The sequence below is a fragment of the Poecilia reticulata genome, chromosome 8 (genome assembly GCF_904066995.2).
Source record: "Poecilia reticulata chromosome 8, P_reticulata-male-v2, whole genome shotgun sequence".
Classification (NCBI taxonomy): domain Eukaryota; kingdom Metazoa; phylum Chordata; class Actinopteri; order Cyprinodontiformes; family Poeciliidae; genus Poecilia; species Poecilia reticulata.
The window spans coordinates 3,449,545-3,463,656 of record NC_088837.1 but is presented as its reverse complement, the minus strand read 5'-3'; the positions used below and the strand labels follow the sequence as shown (position 1 = coordinate 3,463,656).

Here is a 14,112-nt window from a genome sequence, read left to right as displayed (position 1 = left end):
CATCTTTCAGACATGCGCTGCTGCTGTCCATCCAGGAGTCCTCCGGTTGCCCAGACGTTGCACGGTAAGCTAACGCTGATGTTTGTTTTCCAACTACAGTCATATTTAATCAATAGGGGTGCTCAATTACGATAGTGGAAGGTTTTGAGTTGATCTCGGGAGTAGGTGACAAACTGAACGCCGCCAGGATGTTGAGACCAGCACGTCCTCTGATCCAATATATCTTAAACAAGGTGTTGCGCCTTTCTGTGCATTTCGGTACCATTACCAAAATAAAAAGGGACTTAAAAGGTGCGTTCACACTGCAGCCTGAAGTGACCCAATTCCGATTTTTTTGATGCAATGCGACCTGTATCCAATCTTTTCATGGCAGTGTGAACATCACAGGTCGGATTCTTTTTCGAATGCGACCCATATCCGATACGTATCCGATTCTAATGCGACCTAATTTCAGGTCGCATTCATCCTAACTGAACGTCACTGATTCTCAACAAATCTCACTATTCTGCGTCCTGATACGCGCAAGCGGGAAGAAAAACAACAACCATGACAGACAGTTTGAGGATTAAGTTGTTAATATGCTGCTCCAGCCGGACAACAACTTCAAATATGTAAGCTAAGCTCCACCGTAAGCCTCCATGTTTACTTCTGCAAACTCTGAGCACTACTACTTCTTTTTATGGCAATTGGTAGAACACTGAGAACGCTGACGCTATTGCGCCCTCTAGTGCGCATGCGGGACACTTTCAGGTGGTTTTCCCGTTCAGACTGCAGGACGCATACAGGTCGCATTTAGTGGCAGTGTGAACGACCCCGGCGAAAAAATAGGAATTTCTAAAAAATCGGAATTGGGTCACTTCAGGCTGCAGTGTGAACTCACCCAAAGAACCCGATGAGCAGAGCAGAAGTTTAAATTTTCTAATCAGCCACTGCAGTGTGTTCATCAGAGGAGATGCTTGTTAACCGAGAAATAAATACAAAGCCTGAAAACCTAATATCTTAAAGGATCCGTTGTGTTTTTAACTAATCTCTGCTGGGTTTGTGGGTCGCAGGCGATTTCCACGGCAACAGGTTGATTAAATGACAAAGAGACGAGAGTAAAAAAGTAGAAGAGGTTTAGAGTCGATCGCAGTTGTTTTACCTTTGTTTATCTTTGCTGTGATGCATCACAGCCTCTGTAGTTTCTCAACTTCAATAAATGACTAACTTGGACTAACTACCTCGTTCGTCTGCGAGTATATTTCATTAAGTAACAAACAAATGGCTTCTACCGCAATAATTATGTGAAAGTAAATAAATATATTTTTTAAAAGTTTTGTGGGCTCTGGCATCTTGCTTTGAGTCTGAGAGGCTTTTCCTGTATCAAACATGCTATTTATTTAGTGGAAATATTGATGCGATGAAACTCTCCAAAATAACCTTTCAACTTTTAAAGCTCCACTGTTGAAAATGAGAAGCTGACATTCACAAATGACATTGAAATAAATTCTAGTCCAACTTCTGGTTTGTTGCGATTCCTCTGGATCCTGTTGGACAAAAAATATACCAACTTCACAAGATGTGGCTTTAACCTAATTCCTGTCAGTCTGAAGTTTCTCATATTTAGGCAATCAAACCAAACTTCAGATCTACCATAACTGACTGGCTTTGAGGCCAGCAGGTGATCGCCACCAGGTCGAAAGTACAGCTTTTTGGTGCAACACATTCATTAGTGTTTCTATCATGTATGTTTTCAGATGTTAAGCTGTCACAGCACACCATCCTGCAGGCCTCTGGTCTCTGTGTTTCCCTGCAGACTCCCAGTGGGCTCACAGCTTCAGGATGACCAGAGGCCTTCACCTTTCTGGAGCAGGAACACCCGGCCAAATGCACTGGTGACACATTCATTTTAAAAAATGTGGCTGTTCTTATAGCATTGATATGCAAGAACCGTCTGTATTTTACTGTTTTGAATAAACAAAATATGTTTTATTATATTTGTAGAGCTGGACCAGCTCTACACCCTCAGCGGGGTCCTGGAGGGTGCATGGGAGTTCGCCCAACCAGTCTACATGTGTTTTGTGGACTTGGAGAAGGCGTTCGACCGTGTCCCTCGGGGGGCCCTGTGGGGAGTACTCCGGGAGTATGGGGTACCGGGCCCTTTGATACGGGCTGTCAGGTCCCTGTATGACCGGTGTCAGAGTCTGGTCCGCATTGCCGGCAGTAAGTCGGGCTCGTTTCCGGTGAGAGTTGGACTCCGCCAAGGCTGCCCTTTGTCACCGATTCTGTTCATTACTTTTATGGACAGAATTTCTAGGCGCAGCCGAGGTGTTGAGGGAATCCGTTTTGGTGGCCTTAGGATCGCATCTCTGCTTTTTGCGGATGATGTGGTCCTGTTGGCTTCATCGGAACGTGATCTGCAGCTCTCACTGGAGCGGTTCGCAGCCGAGTGTGAAGCGGCCGGGATGAGGCTCAGTGCCTCCAAATCCGAGGCCATGGTCTTGAGCCGGAAAAGGGTAGAGTGCCTTCTCCGGGTCAGGGGGGTCGTCCTGCCTCAAGTGGAGGAGTTTAAGTATCTGGGGATCTTGTTCACGAATGAGGGAAGAAGGGAGCGGGAGATCGACAGGCGGATTGGGGCAGCGTCTGCCGTGAAGCGGGCGCTGTACCGGTCCGTCGTGGTGAAGAGAGAGCTGAGCCAAAAAGCGAAGCTCTCGATTTACCGGTCGATCTACGTTCCCACCCTCATCTATGGTCATGAGCTTTGGGTCATGACCGAAAGAACGAGATCACGGGTACAAGCGGCCGAAATGGGTTTCCTCCGCAGGGTGGCTGGGCTCTCCCTTAGAGATAGGGTGAGAAGCTCGGTCATCCGGGAGGGACTCAGAGTAGAGCCGCTGCTCCTCCACGTCGAGAGGAGCCAGTTGAGGTGGCTCGGGCATCTGGTAAGGATGCCTCCTGGACGCCTCCCTGGTGAGGTGTTCCGGGCACGTCCCACCGGGAGGAGGCCTCGGGGAAGACCCAGGACACGCTGGAGGGATTACGTCTCTCGGCTGGCCTGGGAACGCCTTGGGATTCCCCCGGAGGAGCTGGAAGAAGTGGCTGGGGAGAGGGAAGTCTGGGCCTCCCTTCTGAAGCTGCTGCCCCCGCGACCCGACCCCGGATAAGCGGAAGAAAATGGATGGATGGATGGATGGATGTTTTATTATGAAATCTGTGTTCCTTCTCATCTGTGTAGTTCTAATTTAATCAAATCTCATGTTTTTGTGTCCCAGAGACAATAAAATGGATCGTTTGTTTGTGGCTTAAAATAAACGAAACAGTCTTCATAGAACAAAGAAAATAGAATACAGATTGAAAGTTTTGGACCTGTTTTATTTTTTGGTTTCATTACACTGAAGATTCTTCAACATAAAGCTAAAGTGGAGTACCTTGTATGTACAACATGCTAGAAATGAATGCTGTTGTTTGCATCAGGCGCTCTGGAACAAACACTTTAAAATGTAAAATGTTAATGTTAATCAATCAATAAAATTTTATTTGTATAGCACATTTCACTGGCAAGACATTTCAAAGTGCTTTACATAATTAAAATAAAAACAGGAATAAACGGTGAGAAAGAGAAAAGGAATGCCATCTAACAAGGGTACTCACACCTTAAAACCTTCATTAAAACATAAACAGTGAGAATAAGGAAATAAAATGTAAAGATAAAAACATCAAAGACATCAAAACCAGCACTCTAATCCTAATGTAGCCGTAAGCAACTCTAAGCAGGTGGGTTTTAAGTTTATTTTTAAAGGCACCCAGTGTTTCAGCTGTTTTACAGTTATCTGGAAGTTTGTTCCAGATTTGTGGTGCATAGAGGCTGAATGCTGCTTCTCCTTGTTTGGTTCTGGTTCTGGGGATGCAGAGCAGAACCAGAAGATCTGAGGGGTCTAGATGGTTGGTACAGCAATAACAGATCTTTAATGTATTGTGGTGCTAAACCGTTCAGTGATTTGTAAACTAACAATAGTATTTTAAAGTCTATTCTCTGAGCTACAGGGAGCCAGTGTAGGGACTTTAAAACTGGTGTTATGTCTCTATCTTCCTGGTTTTAGTGAGAACGCGAGCAGCAGCATCTGGATCAGCTGCAGCTGTTTGATTTATTAGTCAGACCTGTGAAGACGCTGTTGCAGTAATCAATGCGGCTAAAGATAAACGCATGGATGAGTTTCTCTAGATCCTGCTGAGACATAAGTCCTCTAATCCTGGAGATGTTCTTCAGGTGATAGAAGGCCGACTTTGTGACTGTCTTAATGTGGCTCTGAAGGTTCAGGTCAGAGTCCATCACTACTCCCAGGTTTCGGGCTGATCGCTGGTTTTTAGTTGTGATAACTGAAGCTGCTCATTGATTTAGGTTCGCTCCTCTTTAGGTCCAAAGATAATAACTTCAGTTTTGTTTCTGTTCAGCTGGAGAAAGTTTTGGCACATCCACACATTGATCTGTTCTAAGCATCTATTCAGTGATTGGATGGGTTGAGAGTCACCTGGTGACATCGTGATGTAGAGCTGTGTATCATCCGCATAATTGTGGTAGGTAATCCTATGTCCTGTTATAACCTTAGCCAGTGGGAGCATATAAATGTTGAAAAGAAGGGGTCTTAGGATTGAACCTTGGGGTACCCCACATGTGACCTTTGATCTCTCTGATGATTTCTTTGTTTCCGATTGAAACAAAGAAATCCCTGTTTCTTATGTAAGATTCAAACCAGTGGAGCACTGGACTGGAGAGTCCGAGCCAACTCTCCAGTCGATTCAGTAGAATGTCGTGGTCAACAGTGTCGAAAGCTGCACTGAGGTCCAACAGAACCAGCACTGTGGTTCTCCCACAGTCTGTATTTATATGGACATCATTGAACACTTTTACAAGGGCCGTCTCCATGCTGTGGTGAGCACGAAAACCAGACTGGAAGGAGTCAAAGCAATTCATTATTGTTAGGAAGTTATTTAATTGTTTAAAAACTGCTTTTTCAATAATTTTGCTGATGAATGGGAGGTTGGAGATCGGCCTGTAATTCTGCCTGTATAACAGAGTGACATAGACAAATGTTTTCATCTCACTGTGTCATTTTCACTTTATAGCTGAAGTTAATCACATTTCTGGATGTTCTGTGTTTCAGTTAAATTGAAGTTAGCAAGTTTTTAATCAGGGCCACAACACCCTGTGTGTGTTGAGTTTAAGAAAAGAGGCTGCTCTGTTTGAGCACCACCATTCATTTTTCCTCTGATGTTTGGGTGAACTCTTTTCTGTGGAGGTCGGCCGTCTCTCTGCTTCTTCCTGAAGGAGACCCATCAGGAGTTCTGGTGCTGCTCACAGTGCAGACGGTTCTCCTCACTGTTCGCCGTGTCAGCCGTGGTCCCTCTGTCAGCCAGAATCTCCACAGTCATTCTGTTCCTTCGCCCTTGAATAAGCATAACAGAATATGGTCTGGGTGTTATGATTCATTTTTTAATTGAAACAATGTTTAATATCAAGATAAGATTAATTTATTTCCTTAATAGTTCCTTCTCCTGTTTCCTCAGAAGGGCAGAGTCTAGGAGTGACTAATTACATTTACTCAATTACACAAGAGTAAAGAAGCATTTGGTAAGAAAGTGTATACAAGTACTGAGTAACTGATCAAGTTATCAATTATTTCATATCTAAAAAACATTAATTAGAGGGCCCAAAATATAAACTTCAGTGGAAATTTTGGTATTTTAAAGACATAATGAAAATTTTGTTTAAATAAGAATAGTGATGCTTCATAATAAAATGACTTGAGTAAAAGTAAAAAGTTCAGCATAGGAAGAGTATTCCTAAAAGTTCATTAGAGTTTCAAAAAGTTACTGTGACATAGTGCTCGACATCACCTTGCATGTTAGGCCAATAGAAGCGATCTCTGACGAGATGCAACACCCTCTCAACTCCAAGATGACCCATCTCCTCATGAAGCTCCTTAAAAACAAGTGCATGACATGATATATCTGTGGTAGAAGGAGTTGTGAGCGACTTTCTGTTTTGCGGTGGATATATAATCTGTGTTTTTGTCTCATTAGAGCAGCAACCCTCCTATTGCCCTTGTGCCAGCCATGTTTTGGCTTTTCCTGTGCACTAACACATCTCAATACTTCGCTAATTACTGGATCATCTTGTTGAGCTTGTCTAAGAGCTGCTCCAGACAAGCTAGAGCAGCTCTTAGCAAACACAGTGTCAGTGTTTGTGATGCAGCAAACACTGACACAATAACAACAAACACAACCAGATTAATTTTATTACCGTCTGACTCTACTGTTGGGTCTTGATGTCACCTGTGTAATTAATTTTAAGGTAATTTTATTTATTATTACTATTAAACTAAAATCTCCAGCATGGGGAAGTGGGATGAGCTCGACTTTTCTCGACACGGTTAACAAGCATCTCCTCTCATGAACACAGCGGTGACTGATTAGCCAATTTAAACTTCTGCTCTGCTCATCAGGGTCTTTGAGTGCGTTCACACTGCAGCCTGAAGTGACCCAATTCCAATTTTTTGGCAATTCCAATTTTTTCGCCGGGGTCGTTCACACTGCCACTAAATGCGACCTGTATGCGTTCTGCAGTCTGACGGGAAAACCACCTGAAAGTGTCCCGCATGCGCACTAGAGGACGCAATAGCGTCAGCGTTCTCAGTGTTCTACCAATTGCCATAAAAAGAAGTAGTAGTGCTCAGTGTTTGCGGAAGTAAACATGGAGGCCTACGGTGGAGCTTAGCTTACATATTTGAAGTTGTTGTCCGGCTGGAGCAGCATATTAACAACTTAATCCTCAAACTGTCTGTCATGGTTGTTTTTTCTTCCCACTTGTGCGTATCAGGACGCAGAATAGTGAGATTTGTTGGGAATCAGTGACGTTCAGTTAGTATGAATGCGACCTGAAATTAGGTCGCATTTGAATCGGATACGTATCGGATATGGGTCGCATTCAAAAAAGAATCCGACCTGTGCTGTTCACACTGCCATGAAAAGATTGTATACAGGTCTCATTACGTCAAAAAAAATCGGAATTGGGTCACTTCAGGCTGCAGTGTGAACGCACCTTTTAAGTCCCTTTTTATTTTGGTAATGGTACCGAAATGCACAGAAAGGCGCAACACCTTGTTTAAGATATATTGGATCAGAGGACGTGCTGGTCTCAACATCCTGGCGGCGTTCAGTTTGTCACCTACTCCCGAGATCAACTCAAAACCTTCCACTATCGTAATTGAGCACCCCTATTGATTAAATATGACTGTAGTTGGAAAACAAACATCAGCGTTAGCTTACCGTGCAACATCTGGGCAACCAGAGGACTCCTGGACAGACAGCAGTGGCGCATGTCTGAAAGATGGCCTCCGATGCAGATCTCCAAGGCTTGCCACTCCCATTCTCTCAGCTCGATGCTCCATAGAGCTTCTTCTGGATACTGCAGTTCACTTACGATGTACAGTAAAGTCTGCTCCTTATAGTTGGATCACAGCTGGTAGCTACGAAGGTGTCCCGAACCTTCAATTGTAGGCCAAATTCAGCGGCCGCTTCGTCCAAATTATATAGACCCCCGACGGTGAAGCTCTGAGTCCATGAGAGCCGCCAACTGAAACACGTTCTGTCTGAGCGGCCACACAAAAACTAAAGTCAGGAGTAATAACACTATTTTCTAATGAAGTTAATGAGCTTCAGCTTATTGATAACCCGTTAGTAGGTCGCCATCTTTCTTGAAGCAAAGTATGGGTGTGACGCTAACCAACCAATTGGGGAAGTTGTAGCCTGACGTGCATTTGCATTTATTGTCCCCCTTTTTCCGAGTTTTGTAGGAAAAATATGATGTTATGAATAAGAAAATAAGGAAATAATAAATGAATAAGGGAAATTGGAAAATGGGAAAATTAAAAAAAATGTCAAACAAATGTTAAATGAAAAATAGATAAAAGAAAAATGGGTAAATAAAAAGGGATATATGAGAAATTGATTAATGACACTGGGAAATAGAAAATCGGGTTAATGGAAAAAGAAAATTGAAAAATGGTTAAATTAAAAAATAGAGTAATGAAAAATGGGTAAATAGATAAAGGGATGAATGAAAAATGGACAAGTGAAAAATAGATAAATGAAAAAGGGGAATAGAGAAATTGATAATCTGAAAAATAAATTTAAAATTGGGTTAATGAAAAAGGGAAATTGAAAAGTGGTTAAATGAAAAATAGATTAATGAAATGAAAAATGGTTAAATGGATAAATAGATTAATGAAAAAGAGAAATTGAGAAATTGATAATTTGAAAAATAAATAAATAAATAATTGGGTTAATGAAAAAGCTAAATTATTTAACTAACTTTTTATTTATTTTACTCATTTTCTTCATTTATTGATTTATTTTACTCATTTTTTTTCACCCATTCATTTATTTAACTTTGGCTGACATGGCTCTCCATAAAACACAAAACAAAAACACATAACAGGTTCCTAGAAACCAAGACAAGCGCCATTAAAAACAAAGTCAGAAACCAGGAATAAAACAATACATGTAGTAAAACAATGAATTGAATATTCCCATTAAATCATTTCAGTTTTGCTTGTCTGTTGAAAAAAAAAAAGCTTAAATGAAAGACCAAATCCATTGTTTTGCTAGGATTTTGGAAAACTGTGTAACTATTCTTGAAATAATTTTTATTGAATTATTGGTTAAAAGCAATACATTTTAACCTCATCTTCAAAAACATCAGTCAACTGTCTGCATATTACAAATTTCAGGGAGTTTTTGTTGCCAGCAAACAGAACTGTTATAAGAAGTGAGAATTCACAGTAAAAGATAAATTATGAAAGCAGATCAGCTCAATAAAGTGCAGACACGTTTTGTTTTTTATTGTTTGTAACAAACATTTTGTTCTAGCAAATCCAAATACCTCCAACTTGGATGTTTCTGGGTTGGTGGCGGGAATCCTGGCCATCGTAGTGACAGCTGTTATCGCCACGGTCCTTGGAGTCTATTGCTACAAAAGCAAGAAGAAACCCAGGACGAGGTCTGGCCGGTACGTTTACATCGAAGTGCAAAATTTTACTGAAAATTCAGAACAAATCATCAAAATAAAAGGTCAATTTTAAACACAGTTGATGCTAAAGCAGTGGTCTCAAACAGCATTTCTGGAGGGACACAGTCCTGAAACTTCTAGATGTGCCCTTTGAATTAAATGGTAGTCACACAGGTACGCCCACTAGAAGGAAACAAACTCACCCAGTATAACTCTTTCATTCTACTTCCCGAGAGGTTGCCAGGTGATGGTGCTCTTTTGTTCCAACCGTGAGCAGAAAATGATTCTCAAGCGAGCAGATGTTTGCAAGCGGAAATGTGATCAGACAAGTTCTGAGCGCGAAGAGAAAGATTTGAGAAAGCACAGTGAATCTTTGAAAGAGAGCAGAAGTTTTGAGTATAAGCATTACAAGTTTTGAGAAGAAAGACACGAAGTCCTGCTTTCTGACAGAAAATATGTGCTTTCAAATTATGGCAGAAAATTCCCCCATAGAGGAGGCATTACCCTGCTGAAAGAGGCCACTGGCTGCTCGAAACAGGTTTTCTATAAAAGGATGTACACAGTCTGTAGTTATTTGTGTCTGTAGTGATTTGATGAAAACACTAGTGTGGATTATCCTTCTCCATTGAATAAATGTACTCTAATGGTTGGATTTTTTAATGTGACCTTATCAAGATTTTACCCATTTGCAAAGCAGGCAGTAAATGTATCTGTATGTGTAGGAAACAGATGTGATTCAAGCTGATGTCATTGGTTTATGAAATGAATATATTTTTATCCAATTTTAGAACATTTCTATCTTTCTATTGTTTTGCTAGTCAGCTTCCTCAGTTCTGTACTTTTATTTGATGTCCTTGTTCTGCTCTAGTGCTCCAGTCAGAATGGGAGCAGATGGAGCCCCAGTCCTGGAGGCGGTGCCCCTGTCTGGAGTGGTGGTCCCACCTCCACCGTTACCCAGCTACAATGAAGCTTTGATCCACAGTGGACAGCATGATGCTCCTCCACCACCTTATTCAGGGTAAGTGGGTGGGGTAGTCAACATGTACAAACGTCCAATATGTTCAATACTCTGATGGAACTTAAGAAAACAAATGTGGCCCCAGTTATACTATGACGGCAAACAGACTTTGTTGAACATCTCTTAAACATTTTCATGACTGGCAAAACACAGGGAACCCCTGGCTGGAGAGCTCATTCACCAACCTCATTCATCAGTATTCAATAGCAGTGTTCACCGCAATGTCATGGGTTTTCAGTGGAATAACTCTGCCACCTAGTGTACAGGGGGCTAATCTCAACAGACCGTCTGCATATTCATATTTGTTACAATCACAAAACTTCAATCTGAGTTCAAAAGAATTTAATGTGGAAAAACAGAAACAAGGTGGATAGAAATAGTACTATTTATGTGTCTTTTCCATAATATATTGTAATGTGAAATATACAAAACAATAGCATAGAATAAATGTCTGTTAACTGTGGCAAACCGTCATCCCATCTAGTTGGATACCCGGTAATAATATGTAGTGTACTAACTGCTTTCAGAAGTTAACAACTTTGGTAAATGAAGTACACCTGAGTGTGATCTATATGGCAGGCTATGGCACAGCTGCAAACTTACCAAAACTTGGTAGCCCATCTACTGACATGCCTGGTAAGGACTTAGACAAGTGAGTGGGTGTTTTCATCTGTGGACCAGTAGACTCGGTTCGATTGGGGACCAACATTTTGACACTTGTTACATTTTCAGTTGGTGCGGTTCACTTTCAAACTGCACTGTGTCAAATGAGTTAATTTGACACAGTGCAGAAACACTGTCACTTTGACACCTGTTTCAGGCCTTCACTTGTAGTTGCACTGTACCAGGGACCACTGATGGAAACAGCATGAAAACTTCTGAAGAAAACGGAGCACAACTTTTTTCTTCACAAAATGGAAACAAAAATGGAGTGGGGTCATTCCTGAAGTGTTTTTATTTGGTGGAAAGTTTTCTATAAGATTTCTATAAAGGGATCTACACAATGTGTAGCACTTCCTAGGAATCCATGGAAGGAACCTGCCACTGTCCAGCTCCCTCTTCTCTTCCTTTTGAATCAACAACACCAACATACCAATTCACTCCAGCCTCCATCTGAACTCAGTTTGGAGAAGGCAATTACACCCACCGGAATATGCCAGCCATATTCTACGCAGCCCATGCAGCGCATACAAAAACAAATAGGTGGTGCCTTTGAGCACACCGTAAACACCATACACCATCCATGAAGGATAGTTCCTGTTGCTCAGGATGGTTTCTGATCTCGAGTGAGAGCGCATACCCTTTGAGGTTCCTGTAACGGGCTGTGAACCATTCGTGGGGAGCCCACAGTCTCAAAGAGTGAATTCCCCACCCAGGTTCAGTAGAACACACCATCACACTCTCTCCACTGGATGGACCTTTTTATCATCGTGCATCATGATGCCATGTGTTTCTAGTGAATTATGCACTCACACCCTGGCATCCATTTGATTTTGAAGAAAATGTAATCCACTGGACCAAACTGCCTTCTTCCATTGTTCTGAGGACAAGTCAGTATGAACACAAACTGGACTGCTGCTAAGGCACATATGCAGTAAATTGTAATGATGTTACGCATAATTAATGTATGTATGCATTTGATTGAAGGTTTGTGTTGTATTCTGTAGCACTTATATCACCTCATCACTTTCTAACATGTCAGACACCACTGTCTTTTATGCCCTTACACTAGACTGCTATGTATTCTATACTTATACTTCCTATCTCTGACCACAGGGGGGCGCCATCGGAACCAACTGTACCAGGAGATGACTAACGAGAAAGGTGGCCCTGGTCGGAGCGTCTTTTTTCTGTGCCTGATGTCTAACTGAGAGAACTTTATGCCTTCTGTTTCCTGTTACTTGTTTGGTCACGATGAATGCGTATTTATGGTAGAACACATCCACCCCAGAATGCTCACACCTGGTTAAACAATGTGCACATATGAGATTCATATGATTATTTTTGAGGTGGGTTTTGGTGGTTCTGCTGTTCACCCCAAGATGATTTATGCAAAAGAACTAAAAAAAGGTTGACATTATTTTTACACAGTGCAATGTTTTATAAAAATAAATGTATAGACATGTGTCCAGGTGTTTTGAATTTGTCCCACATATTCACCTAAATGTTGGGAGTCCTTGAATCTCTCTACATATGTGTTGGCTCTGAGTCTTGATAATTTCCTCACAGGGATATAAATCTACAGTCTTCCAATACATGTTAGACATGCAGTGTATTTATGTGTTACACAGATAAGGGTGAACGCCAAACTCAGTCTTTTCATCTCAGAAAAATGGCGTCTTGTGAACAAAATGAGGGAAAATAGCTTCAGTGTACTTGTGAGGCAGGAGCAGCTGTGCGACTGAATCCAGACTCTGGCTCATCAAAGTAGCCGAAGAACACGCAGCATCTGCTCTGTGGCCCATCAACTCAATTCAACAGACAATAGACAGAGAAATATAGGAGAAGAGAGGCGAGGGGAGGAGGTGCTCCTGGCTGCTGTACCCCCCCATTTCTCCGAGTCTACAGGCTCGTCAAGCAGAGAAATAAACAGAATCGAGCGCTGAGGAGAGAGGACGGTCCTCTCTCTCTCTCTCTCTCTCTCTCTCTCTCTCTCTCTCTCTCTCTCTCTCTCTCTCTCAACCGCGCGCGCGCGCTATCTGTCCATCTTCATCCAGACTGTTCTTTTCATGGAGAGGAATTATCCCACAGCAAGATTTGGAGACCTAGGGGCTGGGACAGGATGGAGTTACGACAGATCGACGAAAGCAAGGTAAGCGTGTGGTGGTGGGAAGGAGGGAGACTCAAGATGAAACAATGCTAGTGAACAGAGCTGCCTGCGCCGCTGCATTCAGCCACAGAGGCACGGTGCTGCTGCTGGCGCTTCATGGCCACCAGTCTCAGGTACAGCAAGCAGTATTGTCATCCAGGAAAGGGGAGGGGTGTCGGGGGCTGTCTAACTAAAATGCATGGAATGCTTTGGAAGGTTAATAGTGATCTGAAGACCAAAGAGAGGAGAAATGTGAAGGGGGATGGGTTGTTTCAAGCAGAGACTAATAAAAATAAGAGAAATGACTTGCAGGTTTCATCACTGCATTGTCTCCGCTGCACCTTTGTCTTGCTTATTGGCTTCACCAGTGCATGACAGGTCTCCCCGGCTGCTGTACTGGAACGCCACTTAATTAGATATGTTCAAAATTAAAAAAGATTTACTGTCAGCAGCCATCAGGCAAAGTAATACAAGACACGGATCCACTGACAAGTGAAAGAGAACGCTGTTTCTGATCTGAGTGGAGAACAAAAGTTCCCTGTCTCTGCTCGAGACGTGTACCTGCCGAGGTGCGCGGAGCGGCTCGAGCTCAATCAAGTGATGCAACTGGAACATAAAGGTGGGAACGTTCTTTCCTCATCAGTGAATAATACTTTACAGTAATGTCACATGACAGACGACGTTGCCCAGGATATCACGCCGTTTAATTTTACGCGGTAGGGCTAACACTTCCACAATGTTAATAGTTTCGGCTCCTGCTCGCAGGATGTTTCCCACGGTAGGAGGCTGGAGACCTATCCGTTGACGGGTACGTCGTGTTTTTAATCAAGCCCACGGAAGACTTTGTGGGTATGTGTCTGTAAATTGGGGAGAGGCAGATAAAATGCAGCGTCCTTTCACGTCCACACTGTCTTTAAAGGGCGGTCTGAGAGTCACGTTAAAGTTAGCATAGCTCCGTGTTAGCTTTTGTCCACATTAGCGGTCGCCTTGACAACCACATCAGTCTACCATCTAGTCATGCAAGCTGATTGGAGTGAGATTGTGGTTTACTCCACTGTCTTCCGGCCCAACTGTTAATGTATCAATGATCCTTAAGAATAGGGACAAAATGGGCTTTAATTTTCCCCAAATTTTTTTAATTATTTCTCAAGCTTATGTATACAAATATGACAAATAATATTTTGGAAATGTAATAATGCTAAAGTGCAGGCTCCCAGTTGCAACATTTTTTTTAAATTA

At 42.4% G+C, this 14,112-nt stretch overlaps 2 protein-coding genes across 5 annotated transcripts in view; both read left to right on the top strand.

The window, feature by feature from the left end:
- Window positions 1–12,191, top strand: part of prrg2 (proline rich Gla (G-carboxyglutamic acid) 2) — a 34,055-nt gene extending 21,864 nt beyond the window's left edge. Inside the window, exons 5-7 of the mRNA XM_008415021.3 lie at window positions 8,908–9,046; window positions 9,915–10,064; window positions 11,841–12,191. Of these exons, the coding sequence (XP_008413243.1) occupies window positions 8,908–9,046; window positions 9,915–10,064; window positions 11,841–11,880 (329 nt within the window). The 3' untranslated portion in view covers window positions 11,881–12,191. The remainder of the gene's footprint in view (window positions 1–8,907; window positions 9,047–9,914; window positions 10,065–11,840) is intronic.
- Window positions 12,192–12,602: 411 nt separating this feature from the next.
- Window positions 12,603–14,112, top strand: part of prr12b (proline rich 12b) — a 65,664-nt gene continuing 64,154 nt past the window's right edge. For 2 of the 4 annotated variants that reach the window (XM_081609641.1, XM_017306256.2), the window contains exon 1: window positions 12,664–12,876. In XM_081609641.1, the coding sequence (XP_081465767.1) occupies window positions 12,794–12,876 (83 nt within the window). In that variant the 5' untranslated portion in view covers window positions 12,664–12,793. Of the gene's footprint in view, window positions 12,877–14,112 lie in introns of all 4 variants that reach the window. The other 2 variants (XM_081609643.1, XM_081609642.1) reach the window with 2 other exon arrangements.